The following is a 27,599-nucleotide window of genomic DNA, read 5'->3' as shown; positions in this document are numbered from 1 at the left end:
CCGCCCCCCCCCACAAAATTACACACCTAGATTTGAACACTGAAATTAGGATGTGTCTTACAATTGAGCCCATTTTACAATAATTGGCAACAAGTTTTCTTCATAGATATACATAAAAGAATGTGTTTTATAATCTATGGTGCCTTTTTAAAACTCAATGAAACATATTAAAGCCATTAACATTTGAATGCTTACTATGGGTTAAGCATTCTACTAGGCCCTGAAAATACAAACATGAATCAAATGGTCCTCAAAAACTTTCACTTGAGGTGGGGGGAGATAAACAATTATAATAAAACTAGAGGCCCGGTGCACGAAATTTGTGCACTGGGAGGGGGTGTCCCTCAGCCCAACCTGCACCCTCTCCAATCTGGGACCCCTCGGGGGATGTCTGACTGCCTGTAAATAGGCAGTCAGACATCCCTTTCACAATCCAGGACTGCTGGCTCCCAACTGCTTGCCTGCCTGCCTGATTGCCCCTAACTGCTTCTGCCTGCCAGCCTGGTCACCCCCTAACCACTCCCCTGCCAGCCTGATCGATGCCTAACTGCTCCCCTACCAGCCCGATCGTCCCCAACTGCCCTCCCCTGCCAACCCGGTCACCCCCAAATGCCCTCCCCTCCATATTCCCTCTTTATTAGATAGGGTTTTTTCTTTAACATATTGGTCAGCCCTAACTGGTTTGGCTAGGTGGATGGAGCATCAGCCTGCAGACTCAAGGGTCCCAGGTTCAATTCCGGTCAAGGGTATGTACCTTGGTTGGGGGCACATACCCAGTGGGGAGTGTGCAGGAGGCAGCTGATCGATGTTTCTCTCTCATAGATGTTTCTAGCTCTCTATCCCTCTCCCTTCCTCTCTGTAAAAAATCAATAAAATATATTTTTTTTAAAAAAGAAACATTTAAGATTCCTCCATATCTGCCTGGCTGGTGTGACTCAGTGGCTGAGACCCCAGGCTGCTGCAGCTGGGTGGGGATCGCGCAGTGGGGGTGCGCGCCCTTCTCAGGCTGAGACCCCAGCCCAGGCTGCGGCTGCTGGCAGCGGATCGTGCCTCTCCCGGGCTGAGACCCCAGCCCAAGCTGCTGCCACTGGGAGGGGGATTGAGCAGTGGGGGTGTGAGCCCCTACCAGGCTGAGACCCCAGCCCAAGCTGCTGCTGCTGGGAGGGGGATCGCGCAGTGGGGGTGCGCGCCCTTCCCTGGCTAAGACCCCAGCCCAGGCTGCTGCCGTTGGAAGGGGATCTGGCCGTGGGTAGTGAATTAGTTTTTGTTTTTTATAAAGGGTCAGGAGGGCCTCTGGGCAGCATTCCGCCAGGCGACTTACTCTGCAGGCTCTCAGCGGCAGCCCTCCCTGAGACTGGGGGACTCCGGCGGGCTGAGAGGACTGGGCGCCGCCATCTTGTGCCTATGGGCACCGTCATTTTTGTTGCAGAGTGATGATTAATTTGCATATTACTCTTTTATTAAATAGGATGTAATCATGTCTACAGTGGAGTGTTACCCATTCACTGGGAACTAAGTACAATTATCTCTAGATTGACCACCCTTCTTCTTTCAGGCAAAACTCCCCTCTCCCTCAAGCATATCCTTCCATGCACACAGGAAATAAGGGCAGAGGAAGTATCATTCAAATAATATGAGTTATTGCCCACCATCTGACATATTGCCTAGGAACAATCCAATTATTTCTTCCACAATTCGCTGTTGTTGTAGGAAGTCTCATTTTAGTGTTCAACAGCTGCAAGGCTTTTAAGATAATATCAGAAGACAAGTCACTGAAAATAACTGCTCAATCTGGGAAAGGCAGATGCCCCAAATCTCTCACAGACATGCTTCGAGGTCCCCACATTCTTCCCTGCACAACTTTGAAAGGGACATGTAGAGAAAACAGGTAGTGTCCTTACCTGGTTCCTGAAAGTGTTCTTCATTTGATAGAGTTCTAGACAAGATAAGTATTAACGCTTCTTTAAACTGGTCAAAATGCACCTAAAAACAAGCAATTAAAAAGAAATTCACAACAGTTCCCACAGTCTTAAGGTAACAAACCCATCTACATACAAGGTACCAGAACCATTTGTTAGCAGCCTGAGAGCCTTGAAGTAAGTCATAACCTGCTTTTGTTCCCTTTTCCCTCCCCTCCCCTTCATTTCCCTAAAACACTAGAGGGAAAGTGGGCTGATTATTTTTGACACCACAGTGTCAGAAATGGTAATATCAATATCAATATTTATTCAACCCAGAGTCATAAATGCTAATATCAATACTTATTCAAAACCTTCTTCATAAAACACAGAAGAGGGTGTGTTTGGAACTCTTAACTACTTTTATTTTTCTGAACAAGACCAGAAAAGAAAGATGTTAGGTTAGATATTAGGAAAAGCTTCTCAAGTAAATGATCCATTGTAATGATGCTCCAAAGATGCTTTTCTCTCTTAAGATTTCTAGAAAGAAGTAAGTTACCTTTTGAGGATGACTTGAATACTGTCTTGCCTGGGGCAGGTATCTAATATTTATGTCCTAAGGCCCCTATGATTCTATAAACAAGCAAGAATCGATAGCAAACACAAAGGATAAAAGGACCTTGGAAAGCATTTTCCTGAATTCTTAAAAACACAGTTACCTTCACTTTGGGAAAGAACCTGAGCTTTATTTAAGTAAATACTTAGAACAGGAATATCACTTTGGCTAAAGGGGTTAATGATTTTCTTTCTGGCCAAGTATACTCTCCTATAATGTAAATGTATGGGGGTCTTATCATGGGTCAGAGAGAGATTGTATTTCTTCTCACCATCATTCTAGCATCTACTTATACAGAAGCCCACATTAAACACAAAGTCAGCAAATTTGTAATCCGTGCTGTTTTGGTCTCTTTGGATATCATTACAAAACAGTGCCTAGGAGTTTAAATACAGGTGACAGATAAAACACACTTTCAAATTACAACTGGAAAAGCAACAAACCTCACTAGTCATTTAAACAATGGAAGAAAAAGCATATAATGTCTTATCCATGCAAATCAAGGCAAAGGAGAGGAATCCACTGAGATTCCTGTCATAAAATTGTATATACTTGCAACTTACCAGACTCTCCCAAAGCACATGTGATTTCCCTACCACATTCGTTTTGATTAATTGGAATTACATTCTAAAATCATATTCCTTCAGATCATGCAGACTAAAAATCAGCATAATCAGAGCCAGGGCAGAAATCTGTCAAGGGAGCCAGGGCCATACAATCAATGAAAGGGTTAAAAGATTGTAGAAATGGAAACTGTGCTAATTAGGTTTCACAGATTACAAATTGCTGAGAAGCCTGGGGGAGGGAGGAGGGACCCTGCAGTGTCCCAAGGTCAGAGGAGGGGTTCAGGCCCTGTGGCATCCCAGCTCCAGTTCCCAGAGGCAAGGCCATCTTTCCAATCAGCCAGTCCACAGACATCACACACCCAAGGGCTCCCCGCTCAGGGTCATGTCCAGGCATTTTACTACTTCCTGCCACAGTCATGCCTCCTTGGGGGGCTGGGGTTGGGGGGAGGTTAGGAGCACAGGCTTTTGGTTCCCATCCTGACTCAGTGACTCACTTCCTTCTGTGAGCTGGCTAAATTACTAAACCTCTCCGAGCTTTGGTTTGCTCATCTGTAAAAATGGGGCTAACAACTAATATCTATGATTCATTCAACAAACATTTGCTGAGCATCTGCTATGCACCAGGCACTGTCCTAGGCCCTGGTGATACAGCAGTGAATGAGTGACCGAAGTGCCTGCTGCCATGGAGCACACATTTTCAGGAAATGTCATGGGAGTCAGGCAGGTGCTGTGTGTTAAGAGCACTGCATACATTTTGTTATTTATAATATCACCTCCCTCATAGAAGGGTTAGGGAGTTTTGTAAAGTGTCTAGAACTTCCTGGGACTTATTAGATACTCACTCAGCAAGTGGAAGTTACTACTACTAACAGGTATAATATTCATCATAACTATCTTCACCACTTTTACAGAGAAACATGGCTGAATTCTCAAGCAAAGCAACTGACCATGAGAGTAACCAATGAGCTGAGTAGGAGTGAGTGTGTGTGTGTGTGTGTGTGTGTGTGTGTGTGTGTGTGTGTGTGTGTTGGGGGTGGCTGGAGGGTGACAGCAGGGAAGCCAGGAGCCTGCCTCGCCCCCACGCTCTGGAAGTTGTCCAGCATTGGAGCAAATGATCCAGCCTACTGTGTTTAGGGACCCCAGCTCCAGGTTTCTTCTCTGTCTTCAGATATTAATGGAGGTGACCTGAATGAAACCGAAGCCTCTCAGTGCCAGAGTTATGAAATGAACAGAAAGAGGCTCCTGATTCAGTAGTGAGGTGCTCGTTCTGAGACTTTCAAATCCTTTATCCTTGTCTCGGGGCCTCTGCTGGGTCTTCTGAAGATATTTTGAGAGAGGTAACAGGAAAGAACCCTCTGAATTTTGTCCTAACAGTTCAATTCAGTGAGCATTAGCCATGAAAATCATCCTGGGGTCTCTGTATCTCAGTTTTATACCCGCCCTCCCCTGCAAAATGACCAAAACAGCTATAATCTGGAAGTTAATTCTAATCAACTCCCAAGGCTCGATTATACCATTATTTAAGGGACGCTTAAGCCTCATACAAGCACACCCACCTCTGAGAGAGTATCATCCTCATGTATGTGCAGGCTGCGTACCTCTCAGACTCAGTGATCTAGAGCATGGCAGACAATCGGGATACACGCAGTGGTGTCCAAAGCTCAGGACAGCACCATGAAGCTCTTGGTCCTCTCAGAGAGAATGCCACAGAACCAACTCACAAGCTCTTTATTCTCACTCTACCTGGTTTAGTTTAAGCTTCATTATCCTGTTTCCCAACCCGCTACAGATTAGAAGCAGCAAAAAAAAAAAAAAAAGATGGAGTACTCCAAGGCAAGTACAAGAAATAAGTACTGACATAGTGTGAAGGAAGAAAGACTAACCAACCTCCCTCTAACAAAAATAGAGTATAAATATTTTGTACTTTAACTATTTTAAAAAAACTATATAAATTACATAAAAAAGGTCACATGCCCTAAAAAACTTAATAGGTTGGGATTATTTAGTGTTAGGGCAAGGATCTATGTGCTGCTAAGTAAATCCTGAGGGTATTAGTCTTGGCCAGTGTGACTCAGGTGATTGGAGCATCATCTGGTACACAGAAAGGTCTCGGGTTTGATTTCCAGTCAGGGCACACACCCAGGTTGTAAGCAACAGATAGAAGTTTCTCTCTCACATTGATGTTTCTCTCTCTCTCCCTCTCTCTTTTCCTCTAAAATCAATTTTAAAAATTAAAAAAATTATTTTAAAAATCTGGAGGGTAGCTCTAACCGGTTTGGCTCAGTGGATAGAGCGTCGGCCTGCGGACTGAAGGGTCCCAGGTTCGATTCCGGTCAAGGGCATGTACCTTGGTTGCGGGCACATCCCCAGTAGGGAGTGTGCAAGAGGCAGCTGAATCGATGTTTCTCTCTCATCGATGTTTCTAACTCTCTATACCTCTCCTTTCCTCTCTGTAAAAAATCAATAAAATATATTTTTAAAAAAATCTGGAGGGTATCACTCTTATAGAAAAATAAGTGATAGACCACGAAGATTTAAATGATCAAGATTACAGGAGTCCTCAGACTCCTTTTTAAACAGGGGGCCAGTTCACTGTCCCTCAGACCGTTGGAGGGCCGGACTATAGTTTAAAAAAACAACTATGAACAAATTCCTATGCGCACTGCGGGCCCGGGATGAGTCGGCTGCTAAGCAGGACAGGCAGTGGCACCTGGCGGGCCGGATAAATGTCCTTGGTGGGCCGCATGTGGCCCGCGGGCCATAGTTTGAGGACGCCTGATCAAGAAAAATCTTGTATTGCTTAATATACTCTTTAATAGGGCAAGACATTAGTAAAAAAGTTTTAATTCCCAATGGTTAACCTATTTTTTCTTTTAAAAGGCTGCCACTAATTGGGGTAGGAGATCCAGTTATTAGAAAATATTATTAATGTGGGTCCTGGATAAAACTACTAGATGAATGGGGGCATTAGCATAGGTTCTTTCTTTCCTGAGCATTTGGTCATTTGGCCCTCACAATATCCATGTGAATGGTCAAAGCAGGCATCCCTCCTTAGAATTGAGAGAGGCTCAGAGAAGGCCGGTGCCTCGCCCAAGGCCACACGTCTTAAGGTGAAGGAGTTACTTGGAGAAACCAGGCCTTCTCACTGGACACATTAAAGTGCAGCAACTCGCCTGCCCCAGGCTGCTCCAGCCTGGTCTGACCTCTCAGGGAAATCCCTCAGCTGCTCCAAGTCAAATCCTCAACTTTACACGAAGCCACTAAGTAGAAAGCAGCCCACGGGGGCTTCAGAGGATACAAGATCAAGGGACACAGAACCTCTGCCCTCACGGAGTTTATCAGCTACTCTCGACTCTAGAGGGTGGGAGGATGGAAAGGGGAAGAAAAGAAGAAAGTGTATTGGTAACTACGAGGTAGAATCTGGTAAGTGTTCTGAAAGAGACAAAAAGAAGCTAGTAGAGAGAGAAACCAAGATGGCGGCATAGGTAAACACCTAAACTGCTGCCTCGCACAACAATTTCAAAACTACAACTAAAAGACAGAACTGACACCATCCAGAACCACAGGAAAGCTGGCTGAGTGAAAATTCTACAACTAGAAGGAAAGAGAAAAGCTCACAGAGAATTGGAGGTACGGCAAAGGGGCTTTGTGTGCGCAGAGAGGAAGGGCGGCTGAGAGCCTGGCTGACTTTCTCTGGCGGAAGGGGGAAGGAAGCCTCCGACCGCACTGAACCCCAGTTCTGACTGCACTGAACCCCAGTTCCGGGCGAACCCCTGGGGACCCACGCTCTTACGGGGAAAGTCTGGACTCTCGGGCGGAGACTCGAGCTGGGAAAGGCAGAAGTCTGAAGGCGCATGCGGGCCAGTGCGCACAAAGGCTGCGGAGGTTGCCACAGGCTTTCCCTAGTGGAAGGGAGTCAGAGGATCCTGACTGCACTGAGCCCCAGTTCTGACTGCAGTGAACCCCAGTTCCAGGCGAGCCCCTGGGGACCCACGCTCTTGTGGGGGGAGTCTGGACTCTCAGGCGGAGACTCGAGCTGGGGAAGGCGGAGGACTGAAAGCGCACATGCGCGCAAGGGCAAGGCTGACAGGAAGCCAAGACTGAGACTCCACCCCATCCAAGCTGAGCACAGAGGCTATTGCAATTTGGCAAGTCTAATCCTATAAGGCTGTCTCCAGCACCGAACTTCTCCCAGCATAGACACAGCTGATCCTTACAGCCAACTGGCCCGGAGGTCAATTCTTCCCAGTGATACCAACAACAATAAAGACTTAATTACAACAAGGCTGTACACACAGTCCACAAAGGGGTGCACCAAGAGTGTCCACCTCAGGTTAACTGGGGAAGCAGACCCACTGGGCCATATTGGAAACCTAGCACAAATATCTACCTTACCAACTCAGGGAATCAGTGAAAATGCGGGGTCAAAGAATCAGATCACAAACGAAAGAAATGGAGGAAAACAAACGACTGGATATAGAATTCAAAACCACGGTTATAAGACTTTTTAAGAATATCCTAGAAAAGGCCGATAAATATAACGAGACCCTCGAAGATATGAAAAAGGACCAACTAGAAATTAAACATACACTGACTGAAATAAAAAATATTATACAGAGACCCAGAAACAGAATAGAGGAACACAAGAATCAAGTCAAAGAACTGAAATACAAAGAAGCAAAAAACACTCAACCGAAAAAGCAAAAAGCAAAAAAAAAAAATCCAAAAAGTTGAAGATAATGTAAGAAGACTCTGGGACAACTTCAAGCGTACCAACATCAGAATTATGGGGGTGCCAGAAGAAGAGAGAGAGCAAGATACTGAAAACCTATTTGAAGAAATAATGACCGAAAACTTCCCCCACCTGGTGAAAGAAATAGACTTACAAGTCCAGGAAGCCCACAGAACCCCAAACAAAAGGAATCCAAAGAGGACCACACCAAGACACATCATAATTAAAATGCCAAGAGCAAAAGACAAAGAGAGAATATTAAAAGCAGCAAGAGAAAAACAGTTAATTACCTACAAGGGAGCACCCATAGGACTGTCAGCTGACTTCTCAACAGAAACTATGCAGGCCAGACGAGAGTGGCAAGAAATTTTCAATGTGATGAATAGCAAGAACCTACAACCAAGATTACTCTACCCAGCAAAGCTATCATTTAGAATTGAAGGGCAGATAAAGAGCTTCACAGATAAGAAAAAGCTGAAGGAGTTCATCACCACCAAAGCAGTATTATATGAAATGCTGAAAGGTATTCTTAAAGAAGAGGAAGAAGAAAAAAGTAAAGAGAAAAATTATGAACAACAAATACATATCTATCAACAAGCGAACCTAAAAATCAAGTGAATTAAAAACCTGAGGAACAGAATAATCTGGTGAATATAATAGAATCAGGGGCATAGAAAGGGAGTGGACTGATAATTCTCAGGGGGAAAGGGGTATGGGGGTTTCATGAAGAGAATGGACAAAAATCATACACCTATGGATGAGGACAGTGGGGGGGAGGTAAGGGCAGAAGGTGGGGTGGGAAAGGGGTGGAGGGGAGCTATGGGGGGAAAAAGGAGAAATAATTGTAATAATCTGAATAAAGATTTATTTAAAAATATATATATATATAAAAAAAAAAAGAAGCTAGTAGGGGCCTCTGACCAATTGGCATATCCTACCTGGTCAAGGGGGAGGAAAATAGGGACTCTGGTGACATTTGACTTCTCCAAGATATTCACAGGCAGAGCTTAAAGTTTTCTAAAATGGACTTATAATGTATTAAATCCACCACATTTTAGAAGAAAAGGGTCTATAAAATACTATACATCATTATTAACTCAGAGAACTTTATAATCCAACAATGTCTACCTAGGTCAGTGGTCGGCAAACTGCGGCTCTGCGAGCCACATGTGGCTCACAGAGCCGCAGTTTGCCGCTCTGTTCACTAATGAGTTTGCCGACCACTGGGATAGGGGCTTAATCACAAGGAACAACAACAGCCTGTAATTATTGCAATTGAGAGTCTAGGTCAGTGGTTGGCAAACTCATTAGTCAACAGAGCAGCAAACCGCGGCTCGCGAGCCGCAGTTTGCCGACCACTGACCTAGGTGAGCCCTTTTTCCCCTACAAACAAAAAAATCTAAAAATGCAAAAACAGAAACCTGGCAAATTGTTCAAAACCACTCGAGCAGTGGGGGAGGGTGAAATGGGTAAAGGGGGTCAATTCTATGGCAACAGATGGAAACTCGACTTTTGGTGGTGAGCATGTTGTAGTGTATAAAGATAGTGAATTATAATGCTGTATACCTGGAACTTATATAATATTATTAACCAATATTACCTCAATTTAAAAAATATTGGAACAGCTTTAATTCTTAGATTGATCTTCATTTTCCTCCTTGCAAGGGTATATAGATTCTGGACCCTCCACTTGAAACAGAAGTAAATTTCGTATCTTTCAAGAAGATAGTTCTCTAATAGAGGCAGGTGACTGCTATTTTCCATCAAGGCTCATGAATACTGATGTGGCAGAAAAGCCCCTTAGGGCGCAACCCAGAACCAAAATGTTAATAAATGCCCTCTATTGTGAAGAAGCTTGCATCAGTGGGCTCACTGACTTCAGTAACTGGAATTTTTAAGTACCATTTTTTCCTCCTCCAAGGGAGTTTTACTATTGTATTATGTTAAAATTTAGAAATCACCACAAATATACAATGCAATTAAATCTCACGGGGTAACTAGCTTTGGAGCTGTGCACACCCTGGCTGGTACCTCCTCATTTGAATAATAATTGCTGCCATTCATTTTACAAGCATTCCTATATCTTGTATGCCTCAAAGGGCAGTTTGCAGCAATGGGAAAATTACATGACTGACTGAAAACACACATGACATTTAAACTAAATTAACAGGAAGACCAGTCAAGTCTGATATTTTCTGTCATGTGTCACCACCGCTTAACAGAAATGTGCCTCATCACTTTTGCTCCCCAAATTTCACATGAATGCTTTTTTAGAAACACAATTTGCCTTTCTGAAAAAAGAATTTAAGCACCACATAAGAAACAAATGCTATTTTAAACCACACACACACACACACACACACAAACACACACACAAAAGCCACAGGAAGTAAAATAAGGAACCTAACATTGCATAAAATCATCTTGTGCAATCTTGGAGATCAAATGCATACAGTTTCCATATGTGTGCAGGCAGTGCTTCAAACAGACCTAAGATGAGAGAGCTGGAGCCAGCATTCAACAAAGTGAGCTTGTGAAACAAGACAAAGGTCCATGTGACTACCTTCACACTAAGGAGGTTTGTATCTCATATACAAAGAGAAGCCAAGGGGAGAACATTCAAAATAGTGCTAGTTGAAATGGGTATAGAAATATGGACTCCTCAGAAGGTCAATGTAGAGGAAAATAATGTTTCCAGCATTATGCAAAGAGAAATGACACAGAGGAACAAAGAGACAGTTTCATAATGAAAGACATAGTTATAAAATGTTAGATACTGAGTAAAGCACTCAAGTTATTGCAGCTTAGTTGTCATGTACTGCAGACAATATGGAGAGAGGCAAAGGCCATTTGAAAAGGCAAGTTTTAAAAACTGAAAGCACCTGTATGAAGTTGTGCTCCAAGCAGCCCTGCCTGTGGATAGAAATAGATGATACCACCACCATACAAGTTTCTAGCAAATCCATTCTCTACTCTTAAGATTTCTCAGAAAATCATTGCTGGAATGTAGACAGCGCCTGGGAAGGCACATGGGCATTATTTAATTATTGTCAACTTAACCCAAGGCGACAGGCAAAGCCACACCCTGGGAACACGTCTTGCCAAAAGGGCAAGGGTGTTGTCAGCTTGACCTTCATTTCAGCCTGTGGTGTGGGGAAGTGGTTTTGATATCTAAATCCAGCCTAGCACCAGGAATGCTCAGGGCCTACTCAAGAATGCAAATAATCTCCTTTTGTCTTGACCTTTTGGTGAAACTTCCTGGTATTTGGGATATAAAATAAACTCACTGGATTGGCTCTGGGTCACTGTCCCTGTCTCTCCATCAGAAGAGGACGGTGGTCCCACCCGGTCCCAGCCTTTTCCTTCTATCTCTGTGTCTTGTCTCTTTCTTTTATTTCTCAATCCCCAGCCACCCCTACTTAGGAACTGGACCCGCTCTCTAGCCGTGCTGGACGCGGAAAGAGAGAAATACCTACACTGGAAACTCATTATTTATCAAATACCCATTCTAGGTGTGTAAGAGAAGGAAGGAGCTATAGAGCACAGTAGTTAGCTGGGTACCTGGCTCTATGATGTATTTGAAATACACAATCTAGGTCAACCCTAATCACAAGCTCACAAGGAGGGCATTATTTTTCCCATTATACAGATAAACAACCCAAGACTCAGAATATTTAAGATAATATGCCCATATGGCTAAAATGTGGTAGGAGTCAGTATATGAATCCAGGTCTGACTTCAAAGACGGTGCTCCAACAGTATACTATCTTGATGTGGTGGGGGCAGGGCTGAAGGGGGACAGAGAATGAGATTCATCTTTGCATATTTAAAGTCTGAAGAGGCTGTGGAGGCAGCAATCATACTTGGGGACTGGGAAATCTGGGTTACCATTCTGGTGCTGCTTCAAGTGTGAGCTGCCTGACCTTGGACAAGTCACTGTACTTTTCCGAGTTCTGGATCTCAGGTTTCTCTGTCATACGGATGAACATTTAAGTCAAAAACCTATGACAGACACTGAAGAACTTTAAGTGCCCTCATGCAGACAAGATGCTACCTCATAAAAGTGTCGGTGGATATTGTGGGAAACTTAGTGAGCATTCCTGGCCATACTTTCTCTGACGAAAGAGATGATCACTACTGCAATAAAGCAGGTGGAAAAGAAAAGCTATTCAGTACTTGCTCTCAACATTTGCTGAGAGCACAAGGCCCTCCTTCCCAATGGCTCTCCCCTATGCCCTTGCTTTTGTCAGACTAAATACCTCTAAGGGACTCAAGGTTCACAGTATGCGAAACCAAAGTTAATTCTGCAGTGAATTTGACAAGAAAGTGTTAATACAGAATGGAGACAACTCTTGTAGCCTCTGACTCAGAATGTCTTCTTGTCTATAAGCGGGAATCCCATGCCCTTAGGAGTTTAATTCGACCCCAGATGAGATTATTGTAAAGAAAGGGAGTGATGGAGAGATACCGAGTCACAAGACCAACCTAGGAATCGCAAAATACCCTTCACTATTTCAGGTTACTCTATGGTGGCTAAACCGTAAGATACAGCACAGCTTTAGACATTTAAGAGATGCAATGAGAAATGTTTCCACCATTCCCTTCAAGGCGTTCAAAAAAGCCTCAGATCAATAACATGAAACAGAAGCGTGAACACAAGGTGGTTATAAATAGGCACTATATGATCAAGTGTAATTTTGCACACAGAGAACAAATCCAAATAATCACCACCAGAAAGTACTTCTGGGCCCTGGCCAGGTAGCTCAGTCGGTTAGAGCATCTTCTCAATACACCAAGGTTGTCGGTTCAATCTCCAGCTAGGGCACATACAAGAAAAGCAGCCAATGAATACATAAATAAGTGGAACAACAAGTCTCTCTCTCTCTCTCTCTCTCTCTCTCTCTCTCTCTCTCTCTCTCTCTCTCTCTCACACACACACAATCAGAAATACTTCTACATTTCTGACTTATTTTTCAAGTGGTTAAAATGTGTATAAGAGAAAGAAATCTTAAAAAGCTTTTAATGAATTGGAAATAACAACAACAAAAAAGCAATCCTCCATGGGAAACTAACCTTGACATTTATAAAAGAACGCCAAGCACTTTAAAATAAAAGGTGGGAAAGCTGAGCTAAATTTTATATTTGTACAAGTATCAAAATTTAATACTAAAATTTTTCCAAGTGCCTCTGATGACTAAAGTCTGCATACCCACGGAACTCTTTGGAGCGATGATGAGTTCTGCTTCGGGTAGCGTGTTCTGAATCCAGAGGGTGCCAAGGGCATGGGGCCCGCCAGCGTCCAAATTCATATCAAAAGTAAAGCAAGGAAACTCACCAGAACCCCAGGGGGCTGCTCTGTCTCAAGTTAGAATATTCCATAATGAAAGGAAAATGCATTTTTAAATCAGGATAGAACTAAAGGCTTCAAAAAACCAACGTAAATGATCATATTTATGTCCAGATTTCTAATAAAAGAGAGAGAGAGTCATATAGAAACACTTCATTTAAAAGACACAATACCAGGAAGCACCTACAATGGGTATTGGATGTTTGGATGAAAACTTAGTTCAATGAACAAGAAATCTAATGAACAAAGTAAGTTGATGAATAAAATAGAAAGAGGCATGGAAACATGGAACAGACTGACGAATCTCAGAGAGAAGTGGGGGACGGGGAAGAGATTAACCAAAGATATTATATGCATACTAGAGGCCCGGTGCACGAAATTCGTGCACGGGAGGTGGGGGGTGGGGGGAGAAATGTCCCTCAGCCCAGCCTGCACCCTCTCCAATCTGGGACTCCTCGAGGGATGTCCGACTGCCCGTTTAGGCCCGAACCCGGTGGGATCGGGCCTAAACGGGCAGTCGGACATCCCCAACACAATCCAGGACTGCTGGCTTCCAACTGCTCGCCTGCCTGCCTTCCTGATCACCCCCTAACCACTCCCCTGCCAGCCTTATTGATGCCTAACTGCTCCCCTGCCAGCCTGATTGATGCCTAACTGCCCTCCCCTGCAGGCCTGGTCACCCCTAACTGCCTTCCCCTGCAGGCCTGGTCCCCCCCAACTGCTCTCCCCTGCAGGCCTGGGTCCCCCCCAACTGCCCTCCCCTGCAGGCCTGGTCCCCCCCACAACTGCTCTCCCCTGCAGGCCTGGGTCCCTCTCAACTGCCTTTCCCTGCAGGGCTGGTCGCCCCAACTACCCTCCCCTGCTGGCCTGGTCCCTCCCAACTGCCCTCCCTTGCTGGCCATCTTGTGGTGGCCATCTTGTGTCCACATGGGGGCAGCCATCTTGTGTGTTGGAGTGATGGTCAATCTGCATATTACTCTTTTATTAGATAGGATATGTATTACCTATGGACACAGACAATAGGGTGGTGAAGGCCTGGGGTGGGGTGGGAACCGGGTGGAGGGGGGCAACTGGGGGACATCTGTAACACTCTCAACAATAAAGATTTTTTTTTAAAAAGGAGCTAATGTGGTTCCTTTTAAAAATGTTTGTAGTATTTGCTCCCAGTACTACTCACATTATGTGACCAGACTATAAATTCTTCAGTAACTTGAGGAGTCCCTTGTCTTGGGGTCTCACCCACCTGACAACTGCTTAACTGTGACAAAGATATGAATGGAGCTCGTCTGATAAACTAGTAGGAAACACCTATCAGCAATGTCCTCTTTCCTTCAAATTGGTGATTCACAATCTTTCGGCTTTTCAAACACATACATGGTGAGGCAAAAGTAGGCTTACAGTTGTTCATAGGGAAAATAATACAATAACTAGTGAATAATAATACAGGAATAAACTGTTCAGAACTGTAAACCTACTTTTGCCCCACCCTATATAACCACTGTGCAGGGAGAATATGGCTTCAAGTTATAAAACAAGATCAGACAGATGAATGGAAACATAATTTGGGGGGTAAATGGTCTATTAAAAAAAATTCATGAAAATGGCAAGTCGATTTAAATTACTTTCCTTAACAACTGACAAAAGAAACATTAGGCTTTAAGAAAAAAAGAACAAAAAATTATTTAAGATGAATTTTTAAATAAAATAATAGACAATATTCATGTTCTTAGTTGAAGAGCACAGTGCTTTTTATCTTATTTATTTTCAAGGTAAAATGACTAATTGAGCCTAATTCCAATAAAGGTAAACTTAAAGTTTCATTTTATTTTAAAAATTATACTTGTTAAGATTTAAAAGATGAAATTAAAACCAGGAAACTGATCAATACTGATGCATCCAAAAGCCAATTTAATGGAAAACCGTAGTTTACAATAAACATAAGTTGCACCCATAAGACTAGTAGAATGCCTGACATGCAGGACACATACAGCACAATACATATCTGTTGAATTAATGAACAGATGACTATATTTAGATTTGTCATGCTTCTATTCCCTTCTCCTGTTTTATTAAACCAAACTCCTAACCCTTATAAGTTTTCTATAAATAAGATCTAAAGAGAAAACATATGGCTGACATTAAAAACTTAGAATTTTACAACTTCTGACTCTCCTCAATATACCCAAGAAGGTGTTAGTACATGGATTGCTTCTGTGAATTCTAAGGAATTTTTTCCCCACATTTTAAAATTATAGACCATATAGTGTCTTAACAGCATATGGGCACGTTTATGCGATCATCTGAGAATAATTCAATTTCATAAAAAATGCAAATTGAACATAGTGCATTAATTCATGGCAACCCTGCTCTCAAGACCATCACCAGGAATTCCCACATGAAATCAATATGCAGACATCTATTTAACTTTTATCACAGCCTCACTAAGTAAATATCACGCTACGGACCACTTAGGTGTTCCTTATTCACAGGCAAACAGCAGACATGAAAAGCAGGCTGGTGGTGTCAGGTCGTTAACAAATCAATCGATAACTGCTCCCCTGTTCCAGTTTGCCAAATGAGGGCGAAGATGTGCAACATCTGGACAGCAAACTGCTAACCTGCTGCTGAGGTGTGATCTGTTTACAGCAGGGGCTTCCACAGTTACACTGCCTCCAACACATCTCTCAAGAAAACCTTAAGTTCTATTCCGTCTTCTTGGGCTTTAATAAGCATTAAATGAGATTCCCCGCTTTCATACTATTTCTTAGACACCGACAAGCCTAAGATCTCCAAGGCCCACAGTGGAAACGCTATTCTTTTGGCTCCCCAAAGCGCCTGGGAGGGAGGCAGAACTAAAAAGCTCCTAAATGATGAGGAGCAAATGGTTTAATCCTCAAATCTCACATTTCTACGGTTTTCAAAGCAAAATTTTTAGCATTTTGGGGGACCACATGTATTCATACATAGCTAATGCCTCCAAAGTGACCAAGAATGATCTCAGTTTTGCAAAAACTTAGTTTTTTTTTCCCTTTAAGTCTGAGCCCTGTTAAACACCACATTCATGGTACCAGCCCCCGAGAATATCACCCTTTGGCATTAATTTCAGGGTGGTTGCTACTCCTGTCTGTCTCATGTTACAGAGAGCCAGTGCATCCTACAGTGTCTGAGGTCACTTACCCAACTTGTCAGCTAAGAGACAATGAAAATGAAGCGAAGAAAAGGAAGTTCAGTCACTGCAATAAAGCTGAGATCCCCAACTGCTTCCTCAATTTATACCACATGGTAGAAACTCCTGTCTACAAAGTGACGGCAAGCAGAGCTCAAAAGTATTGCCCATTTTCTCCTCTCATTCATTCAAAAAATCAACAGCCAGGTTCAACCCAAAGCCATACACATGATGCTCTTAATAATATTTATGAGAATGGAAGGCAATATCAGGTCGTGACGGATCAAACATCCTTCCCACTAACAGCAAGAGGGGAAAAAAGATTTCTGTGACTTGATCTACAGGGAGAACATAACTATTTGTTGTCAAATGCAGAAGTTAACATCAGCACACACACAGCCCTGCTGGAAGCGAGTCGTGCTGGGTTTTAAATGAGCCTGCACTGTATTTACTTATCCTCCTGTCTTATTTCCTGGGTGAAGAGTTTAATTAATCCTTCAACCCAGAAACAATTCACAGAAGAAAGGGCTTTATTGGGAGTAAAATTCGTAACGGCAATCTGCTTTCCTGTGAATGGAGCCTCCTTACTGCACTCCTGTTCTCTTCCCTGGAAATCCGGCACCTCCCTGCTGTCTCAGTGGTGAAAGTGGAGTCCATATAACGATCCACGATCCACGAGTAACAAGAAAAAGGTAAGAAAACATCCTCTTGTTACCTCTTTTTCTCTCTTTATCTAAGATGCTCAGGGCACACCTTTCCAGGGTGCAAATCACAGCAAGCCCTCACCTCCTGAGCACACTGCGCGGTACCTCATGCCCATTACATTTGGTCTGTGTCTCAGGTTGAGAGCTGAGGGTGCACACAGCCAGGATGTCAGAAACAAGTTGCGATAGGTGTGGTTTGCCCCACCCCCAGCGCCCCGACAGAAACCGCACCCACTTCCACCCGGTGCTCTTCCCCAGGCCTTACCCTGCCCAAGAGGTTGTCCTGAAGCAGCGTCTCTTGCAGCACCGGGGCCACCTCCTCCAAACTCAACATGTGGCAAAGGTCGGTGAGTTCCTCCTGTCCCAGGGACCCAGTGCCCGTCGTGTCAAAACTGTCAAACAGCTCCTTGAGTCGGGCCTCATGCTGGTCCTGCTCCACCTCATCCATCCCATAGCCCACAGCGCTCACCTGTGTGGGACAGAGACAAGGTCAGGTGTGGCAGCCCCTGGAATCCTGCCACTGCCACCCCTCGGCACCACTATCCCTATCCTCTGCACGCCCTGGTCCCCTCATGCAGGCCGAACGGGACCTTGGTCAGAGCCAGCAGGAGAGGGAATACTCACACCCACCAGCGAGAGCATGGGTCTCTCCGGGACCCAGCCCTGACCAGTCCCATGCACTCCCACAGGGCACACCCACGAGGTCCGGTCACCACGGGCTAACTTTACCAGAATGAGGGAGTCTTGTAGGCAGAAGGGCACCCTCTCAGGTGGGCAGCCAGTCTCTCAAACTCAAGACTGAGAGCGATTCTCTATCAGCTCATCTGGCCCAGGACTTACAGACAGTAAAAGGCCACTTCTGACACACAGTCCTTTCAAATAAAGTAACTGTTGGTGTCAACAGACCACAGGGCCAGAGCTTCCATGCAAGTCCGCACACTCTAGCTGACCTGTCCAGATGTTGCAGTCCGCTGGCTGGATGAGCTACTGTTTAGTTTCTCTTCCTGCAGCCTAGATGCCCCCGTTGCAATTAGACCAAATGGATGCAGCAGAAAGCACTGGATGAGCACGTCTGATACAAAACCACCTCCCTGTCTACATGGGACCAAATGCCTTTTCCAAGAGTTCCTCAAAAAGCAACTCAATTAACCAGTGGTGCAACTGCATGAGGTGTGACAGGAAGAGTATTCCCTGGAGCTGGCTTTAGTCCCAGGGAGGTTTAGGTAATGATTAGTTGCCTAGAGAGAGGAGAAAACAATACTCCAACCTTTCAGACGGTGAGGTTCGAAGGAGCCACAGATCATATGAATCTCACAGAATCTCAGGGGACCTCTAGCATCTAGGCCATCACCCCCCTGTTCACCTGGTTACTCTGCCTTGCATCTCACAAAGTCATCTATAACTCTCACCATCATTTTTACTAAAATTATACATCATAAAATACTAGGTACATCATACTTGAAGAATGATATCTGTTTCTTTGCTTGCACAATAGTTCATGTATAATGTGTCGGGCCTTCCAATCAGAGTCTGGCGCCTGCACATCTGGAGGTACCTTCACTATGATGCAATGGAAGCCACACACGACATATACCCTTGAGACGATGACCTCAGCTCTCTGAAACAAGGCTCTCAGAACCAGCCCTGGACTGTAAAAAGCAGCACCTTTAAAAAAAGGTTTCTTTATCTTGCAATATAATTTGTATTGTGATAAAAGCCACATAACATGAAATCCAGCCTTCTAAAATTTTAAGTGTGCAGTAGTATTGTTCACTACATCGTGCACATTGTTGTACAACAGATCTCTAGATCCTTTTCATCTTATGTGACAAGCTCTATACTCCCAGCACAGCAGCTCTCCCTTCCCCCTCCCCCAGCCCCTGCAAACACCATCCTACTTTGAAAAGCAGCACTTTTAAGTAAAACAAGCTGTGGGTCAGAAAACTCTGACTTAGAGGTGATGTTCCATGGAGCAGATCATTACAACATGGGAAGTGTGTGAGCTGAGGTGTTGAATACGGCCAGAATTGAAAATAAGAGAGCCTTCCGTACAAATCAATGATGCTCTAGGCCAGTGGTAGTCAACAGAGCGGCAAACCGCGGCTCGCGAGCCGCATGTGGCTCGCGAGCCGCGGTTTGCCGACCATTGTTCTAGGCTGTGTGGCTTTCTTTCTACCAACAACTGGACAAAACATGACAAGGTGAAACAGAGTCCCGATCCTCCGGATCTTCAGCAGAACCAGGTGGGCTCAGAAGAGGGCTGCCAGCCAGCTCTGCCTCGTAGCTCGATCTGCACTGGGGCCACTCATTAACGTGGAGTGGCGCCCTTCTGGTCCAGGCTCCTGATATGAGAAGGTCTCTCCTAATTATCAGTCTTTCCATTACTAAGGTGCTGCTGGTTCTGGCTACCTTCCCGGTTGCTCTGTTGGGTTAACTAATCACCATGTAAATGTTTTCAAACGAAGTTGAGAGTGCTATATAAACATCAAAGCAACAGAAATGAAACACCAAGGTGTTAAGCAAAGCCACAAAAGTTGGAAATTTAGAAGAGGCAAGGCTTGGCTAATGAGATCCACTTAACAGTCTGCCAGTTAATTGTCAGCTGAGATCAGCTGAGACTCCCCAAGGTGCGCTGGGGTTTTCAGGGTTGCCATAGCTCTCAGACTCACTCTCTTGAGTTTAACTGTCCCTTGGGCTGGAATCTGACCAACTTCATAAATGCCAGACTATTCTGCTTTTGCTTGATTTTGCATATTAAAAAAACCCAAAGGGAAAGAATTCTAACACTTCCTCTTTTAAGAACTATTTTTAAGGGTTGGGACTTGTCCATCTAAACCAATGAAAGAGGGCCATAAAACTCACAATATACTGAGGAGTCCTGAGCTGATGCATGGCTTTGAATTTGATAGACCAGTGGTTCTCAACCTTTCTAATGCCACAACCCTTTAATACAGTTCCTCATGTTGTGGTGACCCCAACCATAAAATTATTTTCGTTGCTACTTCATAACTGTAATTTTGCTACTGTTATGAATCGTAATGTAAATATCTGTGTTTTCCGATGGTCTTAGGCGACCCTGCTAGCGGTTCTCAACCTGTGGGTTACGACCCACAGGTTGAGAACCGCTGCTGTAGAGCCTAAGACCATCAGAAAACACAGATATTTACAGTAGCTTTCTTTTTAAAAAAAATCTCTGTATTTCATCTCTCTCCTTCCCAAGACACCATGCTTAGGAGAACATTCTTTTCACTTAAGGGGGAAAACAGCCCTAACCCTGCAGAACAAAGGATCGTATGTAAGGAAACATCCAAAAGATGTTACATATGGTGACAAGTTGTCAGTTCTCTTCTGGCACAGAATGCATGTTTACTGGTTGATATTATTCTCCAAATGTTCATCAGTAATTTCATGTGCAAGAATTTTGTTCTCCCCACTTGCCAGAAATTTCTTTAAGGAGAAGGTCCACAACTTCTATTTCTTTTATAGAGTCCCCCAAACGCACAGGACAGTGTGATTGATCCTCACACCAGGACCCAGTAAACATGGATTGACTGGGTATATGGAGATTTCTTGAGTGGAAGCTTAACCTGAGCGAGAGCTACAGAAATAAATGAGCACACAAAGAGTTTGAAAGGCCTATTTCTTTTGCAAACACACCTCTACTCCTCCACCCCCCACCTCAATCCAACCCTTTTTCAAAGGCATTTTCAGTCCCAGACACAGCCAACAGAAGTAGAAAGCCAGCACCCACTGCCAAACTGTATCATACAGAGTCGCCTGCCTGAAGTTTGGTTCAAGGAGTAAGTAAATGAGCCAGTGGATTCTCACCCTTGAGCTGCGTTTGTTTGTTATGGGATGTGGCTTTGGGGGACAGTCTGTCTAAAATACCTTCCATGGTCTCCTCTTTTATAGAATGGGAAGGATAATACCCATCTGGAAGGGTTGTGCTGAGGGTTAAATATGGTAAGCAACTGAGAGCAGCAAATCCCAGAGAAAGCTGATACAAGACGGGAATTGAGAAAACCACCAAGAAAATATCTGTGACTTACAAAGAAGGGGTTAAACTGAAGAGAGGTAACTCACACAGGCCCATCAGTCACAGATCTGCCTTTACAGACGCAGAGCAGGAGCGGTGGATGCCAGAATCCACAGAGCAAGAATGGGCAGGGTACATGTGATGTATATTAAAATGCTATATTACTAAACGATAATGGCAGGAGGTAATGTTCAATGTTGCCTCAATCGTTAAAGGCCGATTATTAATAAACTTAATGTGAAACAAAAGCAGAAAGGCTGAAATATAGTTGGGAATTCAGCAGAAACAATTTTTTAAAAAATTTCCGAGCATTTACTATAAGTCAGGCCTATGCAGAGTGCTTTACCTATATGATCTCATTGAACCTTCCTAATACTTTAGATAGATTTCACCTTCCCACTTAAGATACAGAAATTGGGGGCTGGCAAAAGTACAGAACTTGTCCAAGAATTCAAAACTACCATGGGTGTGGAGCCAACATTGGAACCCTGGTCTGGCTCTAAACTCTACTGCCTCTCAATCCTACGTGTAATAACTCATGAATGGGGCCACTGCAATGATATCATCGGCAAATCACTTATCTCCGCCTTTATGTGTTAACCAGCTGAACTGTACCAGGTACTAGAAACCGTGGCCGCAGACTCCTCCAGGTCGGCATGGGGAATGGTGGGCTCCTTCCTCCCTACCACCCTTGAGCCATTTATTGAATAATTATAGCCTCCCAGGCATTAGGGATACACAGAAAAAGCAATCTCTTTTTACTCAAGCAACTTTGGGATTTAGTGCAAGGAAGACATACATTTGTATGTAAAAATGATCATGAAGAATCCCATCTCTTCCATAATGGCAAAGTCCAGGGGTCGAGAGCTGTTAAATTAATTCCCCCAAACACTTAAATATGTCTCATCTGTGCAGCTCGATGCTTCCCAGAGTCAAAGCCTCACTGACACCCGCCAACGACGGGAATCTTACTCAGAGATGAAGAGAGTTGGGTCTGGAGTCATGAATCTTTTTTCAAATGGCAAAGAACAATTCCAGTTTTATAAAGCCTGCCACCAATCTGGGCCTCCCTTCAACCATCTACCTTCCCGACTGAATTGTCAGAAGCCTTTACCACTCCTCTGGAATAAAAGGGCAGTGTGGGCAATGTTTTGAAGTTCTAACTGGGGATGGTTAAATAAGAGGCAGATGCACAGAGCCATTAATCAAAACATTTACCACCCATAATGAGAACTATTCGGAGCATTTCCCTTCCAAATAACTCAAAACAAGGCTGCCAAAATGCGCAGACCCTGACAGGGATGTCCATTGCAGAGCTGTGTTATTGTGCTCTCCTCGGCAACCCTGGCTGATGAAGTCACAGTGCCAACTGGGGCTGGAAGAGACATAGGTGCGGGTGCAGCTGGAATGATGAAGTCCCCATAATAAGGCCAGCATGAAGTGGATGCGTGAACTTATGAACTTTCCAGCATCCAAGATATAGAAAGGAGCTTGTAAGAATGGCACCCCGGCCAAAGGGGACGTCTATTCTGGGCCAGAGGGAGTGAAAGGGGGACAAAGCCTGGCAGGGAAGGCCAAGTAATAAATGAGCACAATGCCAGAGCCCCTAGCCCAAGCCTTTTATTTCCCCTCCAGATGGTCCAGCAGCTGAACAGCTACGAGGAATGTCTGCATGTCCCTCTTGGCTCAGCCGCTTTTGCTGGGTGTTATAATAGATGCTTTGGGGTCTGTGATCAGACATAGCCGTTGGGGGCCCACAGACCAGACAGTGACCACCAGTGAATAATTTAGTTACTTTATAACTAAAACGATAAACGAGCTTTCACCGTTTGGCAAATCAGAACCTCATAATGCCAACGATCAAATTAAAATGTTTCCTTTTCTTCTCTCTTTTCTGCACTTTGATTTGCTGCAAAGATTTCCAGCCTTACTCTTTTGGACTAATTTCAGTATAAAATGAAATAGGGACAAGACTAAATTTAAGTTTAGCAAAAGCTTAATAGAAAAAGCAATTGTCCCCATTTACGCAGTTATATGGAATATTTCTGCCCAAAACTGCTGCTCACACTAATTACTGTGAAACAGCCTCCTCTCTGCTCAGAGAGCACCTCATTTCCAGCTGGATACCAAAAGCACAAAGAGTATCACCAAGAATAAAATCATGGTACAAAAATATAACACAAAGCTTAAATGCCACCACACAGAGAGAAAAAAAAAGCCACATTAAATTTGAAAGAATAACCACCTTTGCTAACTACACTATAAAATTTAATTTTGCTAAGGGTATCCTACTAGTATTCAATCTAAAACATAAACTTAGTATTTTACTATCCTGAATGATGTAGCAAAGCCAAGCTTTTGTTAACTCTAATAGCAAGGTGGATTACCCAATCAAGCTGTTACCTCGGGACAGCTGGAGGAATAAAATGAGCCTCGCACACTGTAAGGTCAATAACCTGTAATCAGCTACCAAGTAAAACTACAGAATCAAAAAACTGGGGCCTGTTTGTCACTTTCTTAAAAGAGACTGTTGGTGATAACTTTCACTTCTTGAGCCCTATTAACTCACATTAATGTATAATGCCTGCAGGTATGAGAACAGTTTGTTGGGGTGAACGTGAAGAGCTTCACTTTTTACATCTATAAACAATAGGTTTTCTCAACTTTGTTTTTTTAAGTGAGCATTAGGACAGGAATACTTTGAAATTTTCCCATCCAAAAGCTGGAATAAATGGTTAATTGCTGCTCTAAGTTGCAATACAGACACATCCTCTTAGTTTCAAAGTTGCTCACTTGCATATACCCATCATCTTTTTAAAATTCTATTTTACTTGTAATTAGGATAAAATACCTTTTTTGCAAGCTTCAGTATGTCTCTTCACAAGCCCCTGCCCAACAAATGTACGTTCAATAGCCAGAATTCAAACCACACAATTTACTGGCCTACAAATGAATCGGCCTCTTAAAAAAAACAACCTCCTGAAAAGACTTTAGGCTGTTTGAATGCCTCAAACATGCTCTGGTTATACTTGCCAACCCTTTATCAAGGTTAGCCTGATAAAAATGTATTTTCATTATCAACATAAAGTGGAAGCATCAAGATGGCTGAAATGTTAGTTTAGAAAGCCATTTGCAGTGACATTTAAAACCATTTATTTGAACAACACTTAACGTATGATAAGAATGTTGCCTATTAAGTTAAGATTGGCTGTTCAGAATTCATTGGAGCCCCGTTCTCCCCCTCTGTGACAGTTAATATCTTTTGCTATTAAGGATCATCACATACTTAAAAGGGAGGTGGGGGCGGGGGGGGGGTTGGTGGAAGAGACCAAGAAAAAAGACACCCATGCCATTCTGAGTAAGTGCCTATTGAAATGACTGATCCGTGACATTTTAATGCAAAGACTGTGCCTGTGATGGCTTCCTTCCCGATGTCCCCTGTAAAGCCTTTTCCTGCTTTTGCCCCATGTTCAACCCATCTGGAACATCCATAAGTCCTATCCTTTATCTATGCCTGGCTCAGAATGCTTTCGTCTAAGCAATCACCAGAGAATAGGTGAAAGTAAACAAATCTGCCAAGAAACTCCCCAGCAGTTCCCTTGACCTCCCTAAGGACACTGACAACAGCTGAGGAGACCATAAGAAACTGGTTTTGCAGTCAGCCTATAAGGTTACTTTTACACACAGTCTGGGAATTTTCACAGCCCCCTCCAACTCCAAACAAGACCTGCCAATATTCTAGGTCAGCCACCAATGTGCTAGCCACGAGAGAAGATCAAGATAAAATTAAGCTGACACTGAAAAACAAACCCCAAACAAAACATTTCCTCCTCGCAGAATGTTAAGCCTCAGGAAAGAAGTAAACATATACATTTATTTTGATTGTCGAGGGTCTCAGGAGCTTAGCTATGTGCCACAGTGGACTTTATTAGGATTCTAATCCTAAACAGCTACTACCTCACTCACAAAAGACAACCATGCCATCTGATTTCATTTCACAAATTCAGGAGTTAAGTTGTATGGCAAGCCCATCTCGGGAATTCCTCAACACCAGGAGGGGATCTGTTCCCGTGAAGTAAAGACAGCAGAAGATCTCATTACAGCTTAGTTGTCTAGACACCAGGTACCTGGAAGAACCATCTTCCCAGCCCTCATTTAACTTGCAAGGTCGGGGCTAGGAAATCGCCTCTTCCTATCTCTATGGCTTTCAACTTCACAGAAAGAGCTCTCAGCAGGCAACTGTTCCCACCAGCTTTGTCCTTTTGTCAGGGACCGGTTTGGTGGCTGCAGAAGCCCAGCTCGGGGACCCTGGATGCTGCTCTCGCAAAACTCCACACTTGATTCTGCTGCGCTGGCGAGCAAGGCTTTCAAGGCAACAGAGTATCATTTTGTTCTTTTCCCTTTCTTAGTGGTAATTACCCTGGGAAAGTCTTCCTATATGTATCGATCCCACACGCCTGGAGAAAATCACACTTTAAGGGTAGCTCTCCGATACTCAAGACAGCCCAGGCTAACACCTCGGGTTTCTCCAGACAGGGCTCTTTTCAGTTGCTCAATCACAAAGCTGCCTGGGTGGCACACGGCAACAGAACAAGCCACCCTTTCTGCTCCCTCTGGGACTCAGGTCCACTCCTGGACCACCATATAGTAGCCGCTTTCAGCTGGCGGCTGCGGGATGGGGCAACGCGGTGGAGGAGGTGCCCAGACCCGCTGCGCCGCCGGGCGGGCGCGGAGGCCAGGTCCCTGGCAACCTGCGATGGAGATGCGTCTACAACCCGCCTGCCCATCGCCGCCCCAAGAAACCTCAGACACCCATTGTATTGCCAGACCGCACGCTCCCTGCCCGCGGCGTCCTCGCCTACCTTCTGTCGGCCTCTCCGTCGCGCCCGCACAGCCGGCCGCCCGCCTCCAGTGCCCTGCAAAGCCAAGGCGGGCGCTTTGTTAGGGCGCAAGAAGCGGGACAATACTTGGCAGGCGGCGCTGAGGTTCGGGAAGGGCGTCCTTCAAAAGGACGCGACTGGGAACCCGCGCGACCGTCATTTCCATATGTAAGGATCCAGCTTTTACAAAAGTGCGGCTCCTGGGGGCTGCGGCGCGCGCCGTCCCCACCCCCGGCCCGCCCCCGCCCGCGCCCGCGCCGCCCGCGCCTCCACGACCGGCCCCTCCTCCCGCCTCCGAAGCCGCCCCTTCCCCGCCGGGCCCCCCGGGAGCGTCCGGGCAGGACTGGCCTCCAGGCCACTCGCTTCCTCGAGGCTGCTCCCTGCACCCGGCCCGCGGGGACAGCTCCCGCCCTGGCCCCGGGCCCGGGAGGGGAAGCTCCAGCCTGTCCCGGTGCCTGGTACGCCCGGGGCGTGCAGGGCCCCCCGACGGCGCGGGGGCAGCGCGAGGCCTCCGAGCACCCCCAGGCCGCAGGCGGGGGTCCCGGAAGCGGGCTTCTCGCTTACCGCGTTCGGGGGCTCAGGCGCCGGTGGCCGCCGCGGGGACCATGGCCGCGGGTGCACTCAAGCTCTCACGCGCCAGCAGCGGCAGCGGGACGGCCGCGCCCAGCGCGCTCGGCTCCCGGCTCGGCCGCGGCCACCCGGAGCTTTGGGCGCCGGTAGGAAGGGCCGGGCGAGCGCTGGGAGGAGGAGCCGGGGCGGTGCTGGCCCGGGCGCGGCTCCTCCTCCTCGACCCGCGCTGCTGGGGCGGCGGAGGGAAGAGCGCCTAGCGCCTGCGGGGTCTGTCTCCCCCACCTGGACCCGGACTGCCCCCCGGGGTCCCAACTGCTCCGGTCGATGAAGCCCCGAGGAGCCCGATCCCGCCTTGGCTGCCGCGTGACGCTGGGGGCGGGGGCGGTCGCTTCGAGATTTGAACTTGAAGTGGCCAGGGCTCAAGTGGGTGCAGATGGAGGAGACCAGAGCCCCGAGGTCGCCGCGGGACAGCGACTGGCGCGTCCACCCTTCCACCCCCCGCCCGCTCGCCTCTTTGGCCTTGCAAACGCGCCCTCACACACCCCGCTGCGCCCCGACACCCGCGGCTACTTCTGGAGGAAAGGCCCGCCTCCAGCCAGTGGTACTTCTGGGTGACGATTTAGGCGCCTCTTGCCCTCGGGCAGCCCCGAATTTGTCAGCCCGGGAGCGCCCTTTGGCCGTTCTTGGAGGAAAGGTCCAGGAGGGGAAGGGTACCCTTTACAGCGAGTGCCACTCTCCTACCAGGTCTAGACTGGCTCCAGCACCTGCCCCCACGTTCTCACAGACTCACACCTATCCCGCCTCCCGTCACTGACCACACAGGACGGCCACTCCTTGGCGTTGGCTGTTTTCCCCGCCAACGATTGCTCTGGATTTACCACCTCCTCCTATTTCCCTCCACCCGTCCCCAAGTCTCTCCATCCCTACACTTCTGATCTGGATGCAAACAAATCCCAAGGCCAGCCTAGATCGATGGCCTCTGTGGGCTGGGGCAATACCCAAGGCTCTCTCTTTGAGCTGCAAGGATAAAAGTGTTGCCCTTGAAGGAGCTGCCTGATTTACTAACCCACAAGTCTGGTTGTTT

At 45.6% G+C, this 27,599-nt stretch overlaps 1 protein-coding gene across 6 annotated transcripts in view; it reads right to left on the bottom strand.

The window, feature by feature from the left end:
• The window catches only part of NIN (ninein), a 113,204-nt gene extending 86,346 nt beyond the window's left edge, over positions 1-26,858 (bottom strand). For all 6 annotated transcript variants that reach the window (XR_013960410.1, XM_080664620.1, XM_080664621.1 and 3 more), the window contains exons 1-4: positions 26,510-26,858; positions 25,928-25,981; positions 17,295-17,498; positions 1,902-1,983 (exon numbers count right to left, since the gene is read on the bottom strand). Coding sequence is in view for 5 of the 6 variants with exons in the window: in XM_080664620.1 (XP_080520746.1) it covers positions 1,902-1,983; positions 17,295-17,477 (265 nt within the window). In the remaining variant the exon portion in view is untranslated. The remainder of the gene's footprint in view (positions 1-1,901; positions 1,984-17,294; positions 17,499-25,927; positions 25,982-26,509) is intronic.
• Positions 26,859-27,599: the final 741 nt, after the last annotated feature.

The sequence above is a fragment of the Plecotus auritus genome (genome assembly GCF_963455305.1).
Source record: "Plecotus auritus genome assembly, chromosome: 1".
NCBI classification, from domain to species: Eukaryota; Metazoa; Chordata; class Mammalia; order Chiroptera; family Vespertilionidae; genus Plecotus; species Plecotus auritus.
This window is presented reverse-complemented; position numbering and strand designations above follow the sequence as displayed.